General features: G+C 38.1%; 3 protein-coding genes across 6 annotated transcripts; 2 read left to right on the top strand and 1 right to left on the bottom strand.

Moving 5' to 3' along the window:
• Positions 1 to 19: 19 nt before the first annotated feature.
• LOC105458599 (ornithine decarboxylase 1-like) lies at positions 20 to 7,304 on the top strand. 2 transcript variants are annotated; one of them, XM_011704055.1, is made up of 7 exons: positions 20 to 547; positions 4,104 to 4,277; positions 4,401 to 4,640; positions 4,716 to 4,792; positions 4,896 to 5,409; positions 5,493 to 5,913; positions 6,020 to 7,304. In XM_011704055.1, exons 3-7 carry the CDS (start codon positions 4,454 to 4,456, stop codon positions 6,234 to 6,236), a joined length of 1,416 nt encoding a protein of 471 aa, XP_011702357.1. In that variant the 5' UTR covers positions 20 to 547; positions 4,104 to 4,277; positions 4,401 to 4,453; the 3' UTR covers positions 6,237 to 7,304. The 2 variants fall into 2 exon arrangements, with proteins under 2 accessions (XP_011702357.1, XP_011702355.1); XM_011704053.1 differs by lacking the exon at positions 20 to 547 and adding an exon at positions 3,282 to 3,580.
• A 1,185-nt stretch (positions 7,305 to 8,489) lies between these two features.
• On the bottom strand, positions 8,490 to 10,998 carry LOC105458602. Its single transcript, XM_011704060.1, has 4 exons — positions 10,778 to 10,998; positions 10,558 to 10,710; positions 10,012 to 10,184; positions 8,490 to 9,870 (listed from the first exon to the last, which is right to left on the bottom strand). Exons 2-4 carry the CDS (start codon positions 10,684 to 10,686, stop codon positions 9,345 to 9,347), a joined length of 828 nt encoding a protein of 275 aa, XP_011702362.1. The 5' UTR covers positions 10,687 to 10,710; positions 10,778 to 10,998; the 3' UTR covers positions 8,490 to 9,344.
• A 664-nt stretch (positions 10,999 to 11,662) lies between these two features.
• LOC105458603 (endochitinase A) lies at positions 11,663 to 16,164 on the top strand. Of its 3 annotated transcripts, none has more exons than XM_011704061.1 (6): positions 11,663 to 12,343; positions 13,123 to 13,277; positions 13,444 to 13,675; positions 14,401 to 15,497; positions 15,595 to 15,896; positions 16,069 to 16,164. In XM_011704061.1, the coding sequence occupies exons 1-6, from the start codon at positions 12,274 to 12,276 to the stop codon at positions 16,154 to 16,156; spliced, it is 1,944 nt and encodes a 647-aa protein (XP_011702363.1). In that variant the 5' UTR covers positions 11,663 to 12,273; the 3' UTR covers positions 16,157 to 16,164. The 3 variants fall into 3 exon arrangements, with proteins under 3 accessions (XP_011702363.1, XP_011702364.1, XP_011702365.1); XM_011704062.1 differs by having other exon boundaries at positions 14,413 to 15,497; XM_011704063.1 differs by having other exon boundaries at positions 11,666 to 12,343; positions 16,084 to 16,164.
• The last annotated feature ends 4,440 nt before the right edge of the window (positions 16,165 to 20,604 follow it).

Genomic DNA, 20,604 nt, shown 5'->3' on the forward strand with positions numbered 1-20,604 from the left:
GATCCATACTGGTCCTTTTCCGAGTGCGCGGGCGGCTCTCTTGAGTCTTGCGGTGGCTGGTGAGTGGTGGCGTGCTTGGCGGTTACGGGTCTCGTTCCGTGCGGTTGTCGCCGATCCAGATTTTTTCTCGTTGCCACGAGACAGAGTCGCGGGTGTTAGCAGGGGGGCGACGGCTACGATCGGCCGGACTTCCAAGGTAGACCCGACGGTTGCGATGCTCGCACGTGGCGGGTAGGACGGTTTCCTCGCTCGCGTGGCAAACGAAACGTATGTACGTTATCGAACACGCCGTACAGAATATCGTTTGCGCTTGATCTCGACGACGACCGGGTGGCGGCGGCGGCTGCAAGCGGCTACGAGGACGACAACGACGTCAACGACGTCAACGACGACGACGACGACGACGACAACGGTGGATTACGGCGGCGGCTCGCCGATCCACGCCCGACGATCGATCTGACTGATTTTTGCGATCCGGTCACCGAAAACTTCCACCATTCCGCCAATAACCGTGTGCCGACCCGCAGGGTGGCGATCGTCCGATAAGGTATACATATACATATATACACGCTCGTACACGCGAACTCCTCGCCGAAACCCCATCCATCGGCGGTCACCGCACCACCCCGCCGGGCGGGGAGGTGCGGAGCAAGGAGGACGAGGGAATAGAACATGACCATCGATCACGTGGAAATCTGCATCGTCCCTCGCGGACGATGACGCATGTAGAGGATTTTTTTTGCCTTCGCTTTCTTCGCGTGCTTCCCAACTTATCCGAGAAGGGACCCCCGCGATAATTGCATAATGATAGGCAGGTCGAGCCCTGGTGAAATCGGTCGGTTTCTGTTTACTCAGCTCGTCCTCAGTTCGAAGTTCACTGATTAAATGACGTTTTAAAGTTAACTGACACTCCCCTTCCCCCTGCCCTCCTCCCGCTGATTCTCGGAGTCACTTTAATATATGTATGTCTCGCTTTGAAACGAAGAAAATTACTCGTTCAATATCCCTCGGTTCTTTTATCTATATCGCTTGATAACGTTTTATTGGTTTATATTACCGGTTTTCAAAAGTATGCGCATGTTGTATAGGTTTACCTGTTGAAGCATATTGATGTGAAGTGTATAAATATTATATAAAGTATGTATTGTATACTTTACACATTTATGAAAAACTAAAAATTTGAATGGTTACTAATGATTGTCTTAGAATTTGTTTTGTTTAAAGTATTGTTACATGCTTTATGTTTAGAATCTATACTTATGTGTTAGTATTTACGAAAATACAATACATCGATTAAACTCTGGTTAAGAAAATATTGATAAATACAAGAAAAAACATACATATGGATATCACAGGTGTATCAGTCAAAGCTTACAAAGATTTACTCGGTTGATACTTTCTTCCTTTTATAATAGGGGCAATAAGACAATAAGGTTCCTTGTAATATCGAGGATCACATGGAAATTTTATTTTACTTTTTTTTCCAGTATGTTCTTTAAGATTATTTAATTATAATTTTTAATCTGGGGATTAATTATGTGTCTTGAAATGGGATAAAAATTCTAAAAGTAAGCAAATTTGCTAAAAAATTTATAATTTTATTAGTCAGCCTAAAATGAATGAATTTATTTTAGAACGTACAATGTATGTTCTAAGGAATTTATTTGCTCTTGTAATTTTTACCTCATTTCAAGATACACAATAGACCTGCTTATCATACTTAGCAGCTTAACAGCTTAGATACGTTTAATTGACTTCGAATGGTTGAATTTGGTGAAGAGAAGAGTGCAAAGATAAGCTATATCGTAAAGAAATCGTTCTTTAACAATGCAGGCAATATGGAGTCGTTATTTTACTAATTGTAAGATTATATTCAAAGTCTATTTTAAATTAAAATTTTAAAATAAAATCTATATGTATAAGAAATATATTTTGTTGTCAATGGTATCAGATAAGTATTGGTTTTTGCAAGGATATACATTTCTTTTTAATTTTTTTTTTTAATCGCTGTGCACATGAAAAAATTCAGAAGGATTTTGCATTGTTGAAAATATAAGCAGTCCTGTAATCGTCTACATTTCTCAGAACGTATTTTTTTTTAATTTATAAATTACTCTTGAATATTGTATTTATATAACGTTTCAATTTTGTAAGCAATGTTTTTCAAACTATCAAATGTTTCTAGTTTAGATAAACTTCAAAATTGCAATGATTTCAAAATGTTCCAATTACTAAAAATAAAAAGTTTATTATACATTTATATAAATTTAGAGATTTTTAACTCTTTTTAGGTATATGCTTGCATTTCCGCTCGACGATAAAATAAAGAGCAAATCTTGGATGTAAGAGATCAATTTAATTAATTTTATCTCATATTTTATAATATAATTTTTATGTATATTTTTTCGACAACTAATCGTTATTAAAGTTAAAACGTATATGTGAAAACTTTTAATCTTAATAACCGATGATAAGACGATGATGTTTTTCAAATTCTCTCGCTCGTTTCGCACCACGTGTTTTAACATCAATGTCTGCAGAATGGCCAGTATAGCCGTATTTCTTACTCATATCTTGCACTATCTTACTCAGACCAGTATTTCCTCTTCAAACCGGCGGAAGCCATTGTTATGTTATGTAAGAACTCTCCTTTGTATGTGAGCCTGTTTGATGAAACAAGAAATTGTCAATCTCAATTGTAAAAGACTTTCATACACAATTGAATATTGTTACTCGTTTTTGCATCAGGAAGCAAAAATTTAAGTTATTACTGTTTGTTTTATGGGCACACGTACGAAAGGAAGTTTTTAGCATCGCACAAAACAATATTTCAAAAGAGAAATTTATAATTTAATATTTAAAACTTATTTTGATCGTGTATTTTATACTCAAATTAAAGTTTTCAGTAAAAGACGCTTCTGCACATTATATCACGTAGTGTCATAAAATATTTATCTGAGAAATCAAATGTATCATTTAAGTTTTTCTTGTATTATTTAATGACAATATTATTCACTTTCTTTTGAAGAAATTTCGTGTTATTTTTAGCTATTAAGGATATTACTTTGATATGTGATATGTCAATCTTTGATATGGCACTTTGGATCAACAATCAATCACAAGTTGCGTAGATTAGTGACGGTATTTCCCACCCCCCGAATGGAGTTTGACTCTTGAGTAACATTTATATTATCCTTCCAGTCTAATTCGGTTTCCTGAACAATCTTGGCTGTCAGATAATTTTGTATAAGTAGACTTGGTACACCACGCAAAGGCGGGCTGATACTACTTATCTTCCTCATATAAATAATGGCCCAAATAGTAGTCTCGAGTGCAGTATCGTTCCGATTTCCTTTCTGTTCGGATCTCATTGAACGTTTCTTACGCATGAATATATAACGTGAATATTAACGCGTTATTCAAATAATCGGTGAAATAGTTTTATTTTACTTTTGCTTTGTACACATATGAGACGCGATAGAGGGTCGCTAAAACTTAGAGACGTTACCACTTCTACAACAGTGACATCATTAATTTTTCTGCTGTGTATATAAAAGAAACGAGAATTACTTCGCTTCAGGTAGGATTTAATTATATATTTCGTCACAAGTCTGATGTGATTATCACGTTAACATACATAATATATATAACTGCAGCGAGAACAGAAATAGATGTGTGTATATATATATATATATATATATATATATATATATATTTATTTATTTATTTATCGAGACATATATATAAAAGAAGAATGGACAAATTTAATTAAAAACGTAATAATAACATTTTTTCCTGTGATTCAAATATCGTTTTAACGTCACACAAAAAATATCGGATTTGATTAACTTTTGATAAAATTAAGATAAAAGATAAGATAAAGTTCTGTTCAATATATGATAAAATTATTTTAGCGTGTCCTATGATAATTTATGAACATGTATTTAAACAGCTGTTTTCTCTTTCTTCTCTTAATGGAGCTTTAAATTTCTTTACGCATTTACACTTACATCCTTTTTTACAAATTAAACGAGATAGTATTGATATTTTTCATACGATAAATCTTATAATTAGCTAATTCGGAAATTTTTTTTTCTTTGCAGGGTTCTATCTGCGATAGACTGGTCGACCAGTCTGTTCGTGGGTGCTTGAATAACTGCGGCAACTGGAAGTTGGCCCTGAATGCAGAGCCCCCGTGGCTTTGCTAGCACCCCCACAGTGATCTTGTCTTAATCCGCCTCCTCACGACTCACCCTATTAGCATTGACAGCTGCCTCGTATGTTTTTCGTTTACGCTAAAATTATTAATAATAAAGTTTGCAACATGCAGAATAGAGAGTTGATATTGACATTTCTACGCTTATACCTATCGTCTAATAACACTTTTGTTTGATTTTCAGTTTGCTGCCTAGCATCTACAGAGTACTAATTAATTCAATCAAACTCTCTCAACATGAAGGTAACAAATCTAGACGAACGTATTCACGTTTTGGACAACGAGTCCAACGTTATGACCGTTATCAAAAACATCGCAATGAGCGGTTTGCAAGAAGAAGCTTTCTACGTATTGGATATAGGAGACATTGTGCAAAAGCATCAAATCTGGAAACAAAAATTGCCACGAGTCGAACCCTATTACGGTGAGTCATTAACATTTGGAATTTATTTCGTATATGGCGTATGTAGAGTTGCTCATAGAAGTTCTTTGTTTCCAGCCGTGAAATGTAACGACAATTTGATTGTAATTGAGGTATTAGCGGCCCTCGGCATCAATTTTGATTGCGCATCTAAGGTAAATATAATTAAATATATGTATCTTTTATTGTGAAGAAAGAAAGAGAGAGAGAGATGCACATTAACATTTTGTTGAAAAAAAAAATATTTTTACTTTGCAGAATGAGATAAACAAAGTGTTAAGCCTCGGTGTAGACCCTTCGAGAATTATTTTTGCCAATCCGGCCAAGCCAGCTTCGCACATTCGGCACGCTGCTGCAGTCAGCGTGGATACGATGACCGTAGACAACGAAAGCGAGCTGCACAAAATTAAGAAACTCTTTCCAACGGCCAAAATTGTTTTGCGAATTCGTTGCGACGCGGAAATGTCCCAGTGCCCGCTCGGCATGAAATTCGGCTGTGATCCGATACACGAGGCTCCCAATCTCCTGCGCCTCGCGTACAACTTGGGCCTCAACGTGACGGGCTTCAGTTTTCACGTTGGTTCCGGATGTCAAGACCCACCGGTGTTTCATCGCGCTATTCACCATTGCAAGATACTGTTCGATCTGGCTACCGATCTTGGTTTTAAGCCGTACCTCTTGGACCTTGGTGGCGGTTATCCGGGCAACAAGGGCACGAGCATCGACAAAATCGCCGAGGTCATCAACAAAGCTCTCGATGAATTCTTCAACAGTAAGTTGCCATTCTTCTCGTTAGTTATATGCACGCACACTTTGTTTTAGACCGTATTTTATGAGAGAAATTTTTTTTTCCAGCCGATGCTGTCCACGTGATCGCTGAACCGGGCCGCTTTTATGTTGCATCTGCTTTCACATTGGCAACGGGCATTCACAGTAAACGTTCTATACGCGGAGATGAAAATTCCAACGCTGTTACGCACAATATGTATTATATCAACGATGGCGTTTACGGGTCATTCAATTGTCTGCTGTACGATCACCAGCACGTGACTCCCGTACCTCTGAAAAACGGTTGTGGAAAGCTGATTGCCTCGAGCGTATGGGGCCCGACGTGTGACGGGCTGGACAAAATCGTTGAGAATATCATGCTGCACGACATGGAACTTGGGGAATGGATGATTTTCGAAAATATGGGAGCCTACACCCTGCCCGTTGCGTCTCCATTCAACGGTTTTCCCATTCCTAAGGTCCACATTGTCGCCGACGAGGACATTTGGTAAGAAAATCGAATTATGAATACTCTCCGTTGATGAATATATTCTTTGCTTTTTAATAAAGAATGAAATAATTTTACATTGATATTTTACATTGATTCCTTACAGGCTTTTACTGAAGGATGCTCTGCCTTTGACTGAAGATCACTTTGTTATTGATAATACACCAGCTAGTTTGCGACTGGGACTAGATATTGGAGGTAACGATATCGATCCGTGGAGGGACGCTCATCCAATAGAGTTAGCACCGCCTGAAATATTAACGGACACTCCTAATGCTCCGTCACATTTTATCTTCGAGTATGTCGAGACGCCACTAAATTGACCTGATTACTTTCACAAATGGTTCGGAAATACGCATTTCAAAAGAAAAAAAAAACAATTGTTGCGCATTCAATTGTTGTGGTAAAACAATTTTATTTCTTTTTAATGAAAAAATAGCAAACGTGCAACATTATTTTTAATAATTACATATAATTTTTCTTTTAAAAATTTTAAATTTTACATAATACAATTTCAGACAGAAATGTATCTAGATATGTATTGATTTTAAGATAGTTTGACGTACAGTCTATTTTTTCCTCTCAGACAGTGCTTTGAAATAATTTCTTTGCTTTTATTTAAAAAATACATTTATTTTAATAATTAAGAACTATGAACTAAGTATAATGCTAAAAGTGGCTCTTCTGACATTACTATTGAAGATTAATATTCGTGAATGTCAGGTACTTCTACCGCGCATAATGCATGAAGATATAGTAGATATTTACGTGGCATACGTATCTCCATGTATGTCATCCGTGTGATGGAGCGTGTTATAGCTTCCACATAATACTTCCAACTACAAAAGTCGATATTTCAGAAAAAAGCTGCTCATAAAAATCGTCTTGCTCATTATTCTTCTGCACTTTTTCAATATGCATTATATAAATCATATGCATTTAACATAGGACGAAGCTATAATTTGTTCCGACATGGATTATACACAGAAATGGAGAAAACGTGATTTGACAATAGAAAGATTTGTCACGCTTTTCTGTATATGTTAAACGAATGAGATGGCCATACGTAGAGAGCGATAAATGTTCTACGATTTAGTTTGGAATATTCGAGATAGGTGAATCATCTCTTAAAAGGTTTTGGGGATATTATTTGGGGCAACGTATTTTTTAATTTCTCTTTTTTTTCTTGAATATTTTGAAGTGCTATTAAAGAAAAAGAATTATAGAGAATTAACGTGTAAAGAATTGACATGTGTGCAAACACATACGAGGCACACAAATGCAACCTTTGAAATATCCGCACTGAAACATAACTCTGTAGAATTGCTAGGAACTTTGCGGCATTGAGGCAGCTGTCATAAGAACCGAAGAAAATTAATTTTTTATTATTACTCTTATCATTATATTAATATTGTAATTATTATTATTATTGTCAATTGAATCATGATCAAACAAATAATAAACGTAATAAAATATAAGCTTAATATGTACAGTTCCACAGGTGTACTATATTTATTGTCCCGTTAATCGTCAGTACTTTTGCAAATTCTGTGCGTATAAATTAAGTATAGCAAACGTATGTGAGGAATGTAGAGCAATTCTTCCATTTTTAACAATATTGAATTAAATATTCGGAAATATTGCATCTAATATGGAATCGACATAAAACATTTGGTATTTTTTATTCGATCGTAAGAAAGATTTAACGAATGGTCCCTGCCAAACTTCTCTCGAGAGGGGGGGAGGGGGGAACGAGTTTTCCTCCCACTTTCTCTTCTTTCCTGTAGATAGACATATGCTTATCTCGTGCACATCATTTTTTTGCTACGTTACAGAAGAGAGACTCTGTAAACTGATTGGATTTGCTGGCTCAGCGAACGAAAAGATCGCGGAAATTTTTAATGAGAGTATCAACGCGAGCATATGTACGTGTATGCATGAGTACGTGACCTCTCGATAATTCTTTCGGTTATTCTTCTCTCGATAATTTCACTGAAGTCTCTCGCGCCATGCCGCGTATGCAAAACGTGATTTTTGACACGGTGTCATCACATTGAGCCACGTCGACCGAAGAGGAAATGCGAGGAATGTACGTATAATATTTTACGCGGAAAACCATTCACTCCGAACAATCGTCAATATAATATATAGTTGTAGCTTTTTATTGTTGCAATAGAAAAAAACGACACGTTACTGATTGCCTTAATCGCGCGACGCAGAAACTCGAGTGGCAATTTAACGAGGTCTTTAAACCGGTGAGTTCCGATAAGATATTGCCCAGATCCAAGGAGGACACGTGTAGAGAGAAGAGAGAGTACAAGCTTTTATAATTCAGGGCTTTTTGGTAGCTGTTTGCAGGGGGGGATTACTAACATGATCGGACCGTTGATATTTTATCTCAAGAATTTGTGAGCGATAATCTAACATCGTGCGATCGCACTGAGGGAAGACGATTATTCACACAAATGTTTATATTAAAAACCAAGCAAAATATTTAGATTTATATAAATAATCTATACTAATTTAACATTATATATAATACACATATAACATTACAACAAAATATAGATTACATGTATTATTATTGTTTTCATATATTTATAAATAATTATATAAAATTACACGTATAAATGTAATATATATGTATTGGCACAATCGAGTCTGTCTGAATCGTTATCAATTTTACAGCAAGCTGCCGCGTATCTGGAAATTCCGCAAATAAATTTAAACACTGACGTCATTGCAACGATTGCAAACGTTCGATCGAAGATGATTTTACGTTGAATTGAATAATATCATTTAATTTGCAGCGTGACAATTAATGGCTCGAGTATCAGATAACGGATTAATTTATCTATCCCAGACGAATTGATCATGTCACGATGACTTCGTCGTAATACAATTTTCGCATACAATTTATTTCTTATCGAGATTACAGACGGAGATTTCATCTATTGTAACTGGATGAGATGCTTAATTAATTCTACTCTTTAAGATAATTTTACTTTTGTATCGAATGCACGAAAATTAACGAAAATTATCTAGAGCTGGAAGTTGAAGTTATCGAAATATATCCGAATAGACGAGAATTGGAATATGAATTTTTCGAAATTTGTTTCCGTTGGGTCATTGAAGTTTATTATCAAGAGAAATCCGTAAAAAAAATTAATTGAGCTGAAATTCCGAGAATTAAGTTCTCGTTCTTCTTTTTCTTTTTTTCGACCATTTTATTTCTCACTTTTCGTTTTTTCGTCATCTAAATTCTCTCTTTTCTCGTAGCTTTTTCGCTTCGTCTACTTTATTCTCTCTTTTGCTCTTTTTTTTCTTTTTCGGATTATTTTTCTCTTTCTTTATTTGATTGCCTTAGTTTTCCTCTCCTGTTTATTTTCTTTCTCTAAATTGACTTAATTATCGCGTTAATTACCGACGTGTCATGTAGGCGGTTCTTCTATTCTATTTTCTTCCGAACTTTTTGCTACTTCTTCAGTAACCTTGTTCACCTCCAACGTTACTTCTTCGGTAACCTTGTTCACCTCCAACGTTCTCATCAATCTTTTCTCATCATGCTTCTTAAAAATTTTTGTTTTGGTCTTCTCGACTTCGTCACTTATATCAACGAACCAACACGTTATCACGTCCGCTAAAAGTCGCAATTGTTGCGTCGCACGGTCGCCGTTTTTGACGTTTGCGTATCCGTTGAGGGACATTAAACGCTTCATTATCACGTCCGCGATATCAGTACGGATGTTCTCCCGCATCTCGCGCCGATATTCCAAAATACTCTTGACGAAACGTTCCGCCAACAGATACTGGTACATCGTCGCGTCGCGATCCAGCGTCGTTGCGCGCGCGACATCGTCCGTGATCTTTTCTGCAGCAGTCCGCTTTTCCACGAGCGGAAGTCGTGCCGCCTTCTTTATTCTACGTTCCCTTTGACGACGAATCCACGTGGCTTTCCTACGGGGGATCAAATGGAATTTTTGTTTGGATCAAAATTAATTAAATCTCTGCAGCGAGTTGAACGTCGCGCGGAGAGAAGACCGCGTCCAATGCATATCGTCGCGCGTGAAACATCGATTTGAGGGTACGATACGTTACTCCGGAGTTAAGCAGGACTCGGCTTCGATGATTTTGACGAGATTATCCACGAACGCCGGCGGCAACGCCGTTGCCTTTTCGTACAGTGTGTTCAGGACATGCTGTTTCGTTGGCCGTGCTAACTCCGCGATCCGGGGCGATGCGGTTTCCACAAAAATTTGCGGTTTATCACGCTGTGTAAAGTAATTAGTAGTAGCTAGAATTAAGTCCCCCAATTGAGTATAGTCAAATACAGATTTTGCAAAGTGAGGAAACCAAAATTGTTATATTTGAATTAACGGCCGTTATCAACTGCAATGATAACGGTTTAGATACTTGCCATTATTTAGTCATCTACTAATACACTCTGTTAAATTTATATAGTGTCAAACTGAACTTTATTTAAGTCGCTACTGCTCCTACCTAATAAATACTTATTTTTCAATAAAATAATGGAATTTAACCCAAATTTAAGTTAAATTTAAACTGTTTTTAATTATTTAACTCCAAAATTAAAAACCGAACAGAACATTTCATTATTTCGAAATGTATACATATTTCATTTACTTTCGTAGTTAACATCTTCGAGCGTGACTTCTTTTTTGAACACGGATACTCTTCGAATTCCTCGTCCTGTTCGCTCTTGATGATTTTCGTTTTTACGATAGCTGCAGTCTCGTTATCGTTTGCGGCCATGGTTTATACGTTCACGCGCAAACTCTAGATAGATTCAAAAAATTTTTTTTCAGTAGTTTTTGATCCTCTATCGAACGACGACATTATATACTTGGTTATTCCGTTTGAAGGTTTATTCGAGATTGCTAAAGAACTGCACGTTCGGTATTCTGCATCTTGTATAATTGGTAAATAATTTGAAAATACTCTACTTGATAATTTATCAGCAGGAATGAAACGTTCCTTTAATGGTTGGTTCCATGACGTCTAAATAAAAGACTTAAATTTCTACACATGCTTCGACAAAAGAAAAAAACGGTCAAACGATATATCGATCAGGGGATTGTGCCGTAGATTTCAAGATTACGTCTACACGGATTATTTACGTGAAATCTATACATGATGTTTTTACATGGTTTTTTTTTTGCTATTTAGACAATTTGTAGACTTGTAAACTATGTAGACTATTGTAAATTGTATCAGTAATATATACAATATAAAATTAAATTATAAAGCAGTCTCTGTACTCAGTACAGTAAGGAAATGTACAAAATGTATGTCTAGGAACAGGCTAAATATATCACATCTTTAGGATATCCTTGATGTATTTTGAACATTAATTTAACTACGAGATTAAGATTAAGAATGTAACCAGAGAATTTTTCTCACTCAAATGGTAGTTATTTTTTACACAAACGTTAAATTATATACGTATATTTATTCAGTGAATAAATATAGTCTATTGACTGTTCACATGGATGACACTTAATACAATAGTTTACGTTGTTTACACGTAAACGTAGAGTAAGTATTATATTTTACGCGTACATGCACAATCCTGACATCGATGATTGAATTTAAAAGGTCGCGGCCATGAATTTGTACGAGGTCGATAAAACACAGTCTCTGCTCAATTTCATGTATCCGCGTAGGTAAAGTGGATTTCATTGAGACCGATCGTTTCATCGACTGCAGATGTTTCGACATACCTGAAGATGGTGCGACAGTCGCCGTGACATTTCGCTCGCGGGCCTCGCGGCGGCGGCGGCGACGGCGGTCCGTCCGTTTGTTAATCGATCATTCCGGGGGGAGTCGGTGCCGTGGAACCGCGGATTCAGGATCGTACGTGCACGATCGCTCGTTGGGGGGACGACCTCGAACGGGGAGTCAATCGCGGGAGGAACGCGGACCGCGAGTCAGCGAGCGGGATCGGCGCGCGGCGCGTGTTATCGCACGCACGTTAACTCCCGCACGCAATACGATTAAACGTCAAACGGTGCGCGACCGCGAGGAGTTATGTTAGTTGCCAGGCGGCGAGGCGAGTGCGCGCGCGAATCTCCCCGCCGCGCCGTGAACCCGTGTCTCGTTTCCCAGCCAGGCTCGCTGCCACTGGCTCAGTACTGAGCATCTCCTCGCGGATTGTCGAGATGCGACGGTGATCGTCGACACGCGACGACACGACAGTCCCGCTGTGCGACGTCCCGCGACCGAGAGAGGATCGCCCCACCGCCGACGAGGAGGTGGTGGTCAGGGAGGAAACAGATCTCGCGGGCGGACGACGTCCCCGGAGACGACACGCCGGAGCTATGACGAGATAACAGATGCAGAATGAGACGCAGCAGCAGCGGTAACCTATTCGGTTACGCGGTCCTCACCTTCACCCTCACTCGCCTCAAGGGTGAGTTCATTTGCCACGCATGACACGACACGCGCGCGAGGGAGGCGAGTCCCCGCGACTCCCGCCCGCGGTTCTCCCTCGTCGCGTCTTTTTTTTTTATTTTTTTATTTTTGTAGCGCCATCGATTACCGCGCAAGAGGAAACCGCCGTCATCGCGCCCGCTACCGCGAGTGCCGCATGTATTGTGCTCTCCCCCCTTGCTCCTCCCTCCTCCCCCCGCGCGTGTGTCGCGCCTCGCGCTTGTTGAAAGTCGAACGCTCGAGAGCTGTCAGGGGGAAAAGAAATGGGGCAGGTTCTATATAGAACGCCGTTGTGCATAAAAGTGCACACGCGCGTCCGCGCGCGCACAAGCTGCGCGTGTGAAACTCGTTAAGTGCGTGTGTGCGTCCCCGCTGCATATACATACGGTATATGTATTCTCAGATACCGGGGGCTGCATTTAAACTCCGCAAATTAAGTCGGAACTGAATCTAAATTGTGTCGCGTACGGGGACTCTAATTGAGTTTGAACGTTGACACGAGGCGAAATGATCGAGCTTCATGCCGCGCAAAACGGAGCTGAATTGGCAATTGAATTACAATTTGATTTGTATAATTAGCAAAATAGAAAAAAAGTAGAGTCTTAATAGCGTAGATGCCGTAGATAAAAGAAATGCGTATAAAGTCATTAATAAAACGATTGTTCTGTTAAAAAAAAGAACTTATTTTTGTACTTTTTTTTACATTTCACTTCTCTTTTTTTCTTTTTCTCGGTAATAAGTGTGCATTAATATTTATAGTACATGCAGAAGGTGGAGTTGCTTGCAAAGACCAGCATGGGCACTCTTACGAAAGCGGCTATCATTATATCCCGGGACCCGAACCGTGTACCTTCTGCGTTTGTGATAATGGCAATCCAAAGTGGTGTAAAGCATTCATTTGCAAATTTCTCGAGGTACGTAACAGTCCACAGTCTGATAATCGAGTAGATCTCATTGCGTTTTAAATACCGTGTGATCAGCATTTAGATTTGCAATTGAATAGCCAAATGGGAATTGCTCGACAACGTGAAGAAATGGCAGTTGAAGATTTATATGACAAGTTTACTTTTTGCACAATAGGAGAATTGCAAGTCTTTCCGGCGAGGTAATACCTGCTGCGAGTTCATTTGCCTGGACGACACTCTGTCACCGATGTCTAACGACAAGGCCGACGAAGCGGGAACTAACGCGATAGACGGAAACGCGAATTACGATATTGGGCTGCGATCGGTCGCCAGTTTCGTGACAGCAATATTTTCACTGAGTCTGTTATTCTTTCTGATACACCGTCTACGCCAGCGTAAGATACAAGGTAAATGTGACGCTTCCGTCACACGGGACTGTTTTGAATCTGTGAAGAGAGATTAACAATAAAAGATTTTTAACAATTTCTCCGTGAGAAATAATGATGCATGTATCGTTATATAATTCTACATACAAATATCGTGCGATCCATGAATTTTGAGAGAAAAATAAAATAAAGAACACGTAAGGAAAATACTTTAAACATTTTCTTTATTTAAAATAAAATTCTCTACAATCAATATATCGCTGCTCTTATTTTCGATTTTTGCATTGCTGTTAAACACTCCTCTATTTAATTGTCTTTGATTCCTGATCGGTCACAGCGACCTGAATTTCTGGAATATCATCGGAATGGCTCAAAAAAAGATATTGTAATCTTATCTCATTTAATCAACTCACGATTTCATCATCTTCTTTTAACTATTTCTCATTTCCAAAACTGTTAAACTAGTTAAAAAGTCAAAGATTAGGTTCCAGTTACTGTCCAAAAGATTATAGACGATCACAAGAAGAATATTTAACGATAAAGAGTGAAAACAAAAATTAGAACAATGTATTGATTGTAAAAAGGCTCCTATTTTAAATAAAAAAATATTCAAAATATTTTCTCGGCATGTTCTTTATCTTGCGTGATTTTTGTCTCAAAAATAAATGGACCGCACTCTGTAGCTAGGCACGCGCTCTCTTTACAAATAAATGGCAATATAAAAATGTATATATGTTGTGCACTAGTTTGTGTGGCAGGTCGAGAAAATAGACAACTTGGAGAGGACCAAAGAAGCTTAGGTAATATGGGATACTTGGAGAGAGGCGGATTACCTCACGGGGTCCCCATGGACGACATACCTTGCGGGACAGGTTACTCATTATGGAAACCACCTGGCAGCAATTACTTCCCGCGTGGCGAGGCACCGCCGCCCTATGAGGAGGCTATCGCGGCTGCGAGGGCGGAACAGGCGTTGCTATCGATGAACCCGCACACGTTGCTGTCGATGAACTTCTCGGACAACTACATGCCGAACGGCAACAATCACGCAAGCGTCGCGGTTGTCGCGGACACGCAAAACGACTTGACCGCGAACACGCAAGCGTCAACCATCAATGACAGCAACATACATACACCCTTGATGTCGTCGTCCAGCAGACCGCTGTCCAGTCCCAGTACGTACGCTGGCGGTTATCGGCCAATAAGCCAGAGCAGCGCGTCGTCCACCGTCGGTCTGAACACGAGCACTTCCACCACGAGTTTCACAATGGAGACGAATACGTACGAGAATCTACCGGTCGCGTCGGTCGCTATGACGAGTTTCAACCACGACAGCCAGCACTCCGCGATGACCAGCACCAGTACGCAGCCGCTACTACCGATATCGCATTCTACCATACCTAAGAGCTATCGTCAGCACACGACGATGTTCCCGCGTCAGAGCGGCGGCGGCGGCGGCGGCGGTGGCGGCAGCGGCAGCGGCAGTGGCGCGTTCACGATATCGGCGACTCTGTCGAATTCGGACGTGTCCTCCCATCGCACGATCCCGCGAACGTTGACTTGCGTCACCGGCAGAGCTAAGGACGTCCTGACCGATTGCTCGGCGAGAGACTATCTCCGCTTGTCACCGAGCAGCATCGCGGCGTCTCAGAGCCTCTCGCGTCCCATGCAGTTATCCGCAGCCGCGGTCACGACCTCGGATACTTACAAAAGCACCAAAGACTCGGACGCGTTTTACACGGGTTCGTCGACAGCTCCGGTGGCGTCGGCGTCCGGGCTAGGGCAGTTGGACACGTACACCGCGGATACGGCTAATGTATCCGAGCGGACTCGCGAGTACACGGTATAGAAATATATAATTCATCATGACAAATAAATCGTTTTTACATGAAGACATTTACATGACTAATCACGAGATCGTTTTTTGTTCTTTGCTGCAGCCTTCGCTAAGCGTAGCGAACGAGATCAATGCGAGTGGCAGTTTCGAGTCGGTGACGTGTACCTGCAGCATGCAAGCGTTACCCACTTTGCACGACGACACGGACGATTATCGGAGCGAATGCGAGAACTGTAAGAGCGCGACCGGTTCCCGTTACTACTTGGACAACGAGGACGAGCTCGTTACATCTCTTCACGAAACCATGACGTTGCACAGAAGGCCGGACGAAGCAGCTTCAAGTGCCACACCACAGTATTATAGAACTTCACTTACACTGCCGACAAGTACACGCCAACGTACAAGGTTAGACATATCTGATATCTTTAAGAAGAGTTAAGAGCTACGAAAAACTTTTTATTTATATTTATATTTCTTATATTTAATATTTTTATTTGCTTGTATATTTATTTTTCTGTCAACTGATTTATTCTGATAATTTATTACATGAGAAATTTCGCTAAATGAATCTTTAAAGTGTCTTTATGTCCAGGATTACCGGGGCTCGTGAAAATTGGTTCAACACTATGCCAGAAAGTTCTAGCGGATCTTCGGACGAAAATTAAGTATTACGAAAAAAAGAAAAAAAAATAAAGGAAAATGTTCAAGTGCGCAAATAAAATTATACACGCACACACAAAATACACACACAAAACACGTATAGTACGTATATGTTATATAACTATAAAAAAAGAATTTTACCTATACAGAGTGTCCCAGAGTTATCGCGCTTCTCCTTTCGGATAAGACCGTTGGTTAAATGTCAGCGTATTGATAACACTAGTTTACAGCAAAAAAGTATTTTGAATCGGACTAGGTGTTTCTCGAAAATTTTTGAATACTGAAAACGATGCCGCAAGTAAAAAAATTTCAATACCTCAAGTTTCTAAGATAATTGAGATTTAATGTTTAATAAAAAAAATAGCTTTTTTTCACGATATTTAACTTTTTTTGTAAAGAAGGTTAACGTTATCTTAAAATTCTGATCAAAAGTCATAAATTGTTCATCTCCTATAAAATGCATTTTTTTGCAAATGCGAAAAAATGCGAAATTTCAAGAAAGTGTTAACCTTCTTTACAAAAAAAATGTCAAATATCGCTGAAAAAGCCATTTTTTAGACATTTTTTTTAGATACCATGAATACATAGCTTTAAATCTCAATTATCTTAGAAACCTGCTGGAGAAATTTGGTTTGCGGCATTGTTTTTAGCATCCAAAAATCTGATGAGAAACACATAATTCCGTTCAAAGTAATAAAGAGAAAAAAAAGCATTTGTAAATTAGTGTCATTTTTGCGCCATGTCATGATTCAAGGCATTCAAGGTGAAAATAATCAGGCTTGTTACGTAAATATTCAACACGATGTAAGAACGGCTCTGAGAGTTATGCAAATCTTTTCATTCTTTGGCACGGTAGCAGCTTAAGTCTTCCAAAGTTCTCAGCTTCTCTACTCTTTACAACATCTGAGAGAAACTGCCAGTTTTTGGGACATTCTCTATAGCGTTCATCGTAATTATCATCATAATCGTCATCATTGTCGTTGTCATTATCACAACGTTAGATAACGGAGGGGATAACATGAGATTTTAACTGTGAGCGAATTCTCGTAGCCTGAAACGCATCAAGAAACGGAAAACAGTGGGAAAATTCGTAATGAAACATCGCGAGTCTTTGCATCAGGTATGGTCAACCGTTATCGTCATCATCATCGTTACCATCATAATCATCGTTGTTGCGCTATGTTACCATGACAAGTATCTTTCTGAACTCATTTTACCTGCCAAACAAGAAATATTATTATGTTTCACGCAAAGGGTTATACAGATCTTAATGATAGATCTTTATTGTAAAAAGTAGAATAATCTCATATCTGTATATGTATATGATATTAGGATAGTTATAAAAAAACAAGACATAAAACTCTTTCTTTCATAAAATCTCTAAAAAGAAAATGTGTTTTTGAAGTTTTTGTTATATAGTATACAGTCCCTGACCGAATTAGACGCACGGATCTTTTGATAGATTCCTCTTGAGCCGAAAATGACTTATTTCTACATATCTAAAGTATATAAAAATGAAAATAATTGACTTTTCCTTTTGATTTGGACATTCTTAGTTAATAAAAATACAGTTTTCTTAATATTCATCTAATATTTATAAAATAAAATATGTTTTTTAATATTTTGTCAAGCCATTACTGCTGGCTATTAATTTTATTTGAATAATATTAAGTAATGTTTAAATTAAAATTCACTTTATGACAAAAAAACAAATTTCTATAATAGGGACAGAAAATATGTGCACTTTGCTTTTTGTTGTAGAGAGCCTGTGCAATCATAATTTTTCATAGACATTATAAAAAGTGAATTAAAACAAATGTATTCATTTTAGACAATGATTTTGTTTCAATCAATTACAGTAATAATAATAATTGGATCATAATATAATAAATTTGATTCTTAAAAGTTAATAAATTGTAAAAAATATGATGTACATCTAATAATACGGTCAGGAATTGTATAATAAATTATAGTAATATAATTGTTGATATATATAAGTTGCCTATGGCACCGGTATTAAGGACCCGCTGCAGCCGTGGGTGAATTTTTATGAGTGCGAGTTGACCCGACACTCCCGGGGATAATTGGAGAACGTTACCATTATCGACGACTACATGATTGCGCGATATAAATATCCAAAAGTTTATTCCATTACAATTTTATATAATTTATAATTTTAATTTCGAGATTTGTAGATACGTATATGTATGCATTTATGCAACGCAGCGATATTACGTGACTCTCACTCTGTCAAATCGTTTTTCTTATTTACATTTGCCATAACATTTTTTGGTAATACAAGTGCAAAGATAACAAAAGAATTGTTTTTTCACATTCGATTTTGTGTAAAATTTTATTGAAACTGATTAAAAGGATCGATTTTAAAATTGGAAAGACTGATGGACAAGCAATTGGCTTTTTATCAAATGTTCGGGGAAGGAAAAAATTTTCTTCGCATTTATCAGAATGTGAATAGAAATCAAAGAAGAACTTATGCCAACTTATACTTTATTACATCATGTAGATATACATATGTATGTAAAAAAAAAAAGATAAAATTCGGCTGCACCTGTAAGGTTGTATTCAAGTCGGAAAGTAATAAAGAACGGAAGTGCCAAAGTGTTCACGTTAGACAAGTAAACGGAAGTGAAATTGTGATATTTTAATTATGAATTGTCTATAATTCAAGTAGAGAAAGGAAGATACGTATAAGTACAAGCGCGAGAGTAGAAGCTGCGTTTCGTTTCGGCATTTTTAATTATGGAATTTTTTTTTAAAGACTGATAAAAGATCGACACAAGGAAGCATTTGTGTTTCAGTATTGCAGTATTTATGTAAGTAATTTCTCAATGATTCACACAATATCGACCGATACCATAATTATTTGTAACTGTAACTCTTTTGGGCTTCTTGACACCTCTTGTAACTTCTTCTTATTCATGATACTGTGAAATACAAATGATTAGCAAATAAATCTTTCCTTCTGATTGCCAATACTAGTTGCATCCATATATCTCCCGTTTTTAAAATACATTTTAAGAGACGTAGACCGTTTCGATACACTGCCAGTACTGAAAATCTATAATTCGCATTATGTATATAGATTTTCAATGCTGATAGTGCATATCAGAATATGGGCCATAGTAGATAGTATTTCGCGTCAAATATGTCCGCATATATACACAGTGTGTCTGTCTACGTGCGTGCGTGAAAAAAATAATTTGAACAAAAGTGTATCCTGCCTCGTGAAACATTAGGTTCATATCTGCCGTATCTAGACTTGACATAATATATAATGAAACGATTTCTTGACGATTTTTATTTAAACATTTTTTTCCATCTCTTATAGTTTAGACGATTCGCTTCGAAAGAAAATAATTTTTTTTTTTCAAAAGAGTGTTTTACACGTTTGCTACAATTTTTTCAAAAGATTAATTTATACGTTTGCGAAATAAATTAAGTATAATATCAAGTCAAGTACGCGAACGGTGGGAGTGTTAGAAAATAATTCTCACACTCAACATGGTGGAACTCAAGGATCTTCACGTATATCCCTAAAAGTGCGTATAAGCACGTATAAAAAATGTATTTTGATTTCGAATTCAATATAGCATATTCTTTCATCAGAATCTAGTGAATCACCACACTTCTGCTGAATGAATCTTATGTCAGTCTGCTGACAGAGTGATGTTTACAGATTGCAATTACGGTATTAAAAATCTGCTAGCTAGCACGATTTTTTTGCAGCAAATATCTGCAAATAGTATAATTTGCATGTGCTGTTCATGAATCTTGCAGCAGACTGCTGAAATCCGTTGCAATTAATTATTCTGCAGAAAATGCTATTAGAGATGTTATATGCAGGTAGTTATATCTGTTCGCTGGGTATCGCGATAATTACGGGAAAGAAGGCAAAAAGAACCGTCGCGATTATCTTCGTTGCAGTCATTAAAAATCTTTTATTTGCTTTTGTTTTTTAAAGAATCCGTCCACCCCGTCACAATTACAAAACACTTTTCGTGGCGAGCGCGGTGTCGGGACCGCCATCGAACTCGAAATCGAAGGAGGACACGACGCTCGACGGGGATCCCGGGGTTCCCACCCGGGCTCTTATTTAAGAATCACTATACTCCGTCAACACGGTTGTATACATGTAACATAAAGTATTACGCTTATACGCTATTCATGTATATATGTGTATATGTATAAGATATACATACTTCTTTTTTTCATTTTTCCTCTTTTGTGTACGTGTGTGTGTGTGTGTGTGTGTGTGTCTGTGTTCTTTAGTTAACTGTGTTCTCTCTCTCAGCCCTGACGAAGTACGTAATATAGTAAAATATATGAAAAATCGCTATATGTAGGCCGAAGTGACGCGGTGTCGTAAATGCGAATCTTTTCTATGGAAATTCGATTCCTTCTTCGTTCCTCTCCGTATAACCCCCCCCCCCCC

This window comes from Wasmannia auropunctata, unplaced genomic scaffold, assembly GCF_000956235.1.
Source record: "Wasmannia auropunctata unplaced genomic scaffold, wasmannia.A_1.0 LD334508.1, whole genome shotgun sequence".
Lineage (NCBI taxonomy): Eukaryota > Metazoa > Arthropoda > Insecta > Hymenoptera > Formicidae > Wasmannia > Wasmannia auropunctata.

Coding starts and splice junctions, on each gene's coding strand:
- LOC105458599 (XM_011704055.1), top strand. CDS start 4,454: ATGAAGGTAACAAATCTAGACGAACGTATTCACGTTTTGGACAACGAG. Junction 4,641..4,715: donor ACGAGTCGAACCCTATTACG/GTGAGTCATTAA, acceptor CTTTGTTTCCAG/CCGTGAAATGTAACGACAAT. Junction 5,914..6,019: donor GTCGCCGACGAGGACATTTG/GTAAGAAAATCG, acceptor GATTCCTTACAG/GCTTTTACTGAAGGATGCTC.
- LOC105458602 (XM_011704060.1), bottom strand. CDS start 10,686: ATGGCCGCAAACGATAACGAGACTGCAGCTATCGTAAAAACGAAAATC. Junction 10,185..10,557: donor CGAAGATGTTAACTACGAAA/GTAAATGAAATA, acceptor TACTTTACACAG/CGTGATAAACCGCAAATTTT. Junction 9,871..10,011: donor GAGTCCTGCTTAACTCCGGA/GTAACGTATCGT, acceptor GATCCCCCGTAG/GAAAGCCACGTGGATTCGTC.
- LOC105458603 (XM_011704061.1), top strand. CDS start 12,274: ATGAGACGCAGCAGCAGCGGTAACCTATTCGGTTACGCGGTCCTCACC. Junction 12,344..13,122: donor CACCCTCACTCGCCTCAAGG/GTGAGTTCATTT, acceptor TAATATTTATAG/TACATGCAGAAGGTGGAGTT. Junction 13,676..14,400: donor ACGCCAGCGTAAGATACAAG/GTAAATGTGACG, acceptor GTTGTGCACTAG/TTTGTGTGGCAGGTCGAGAA.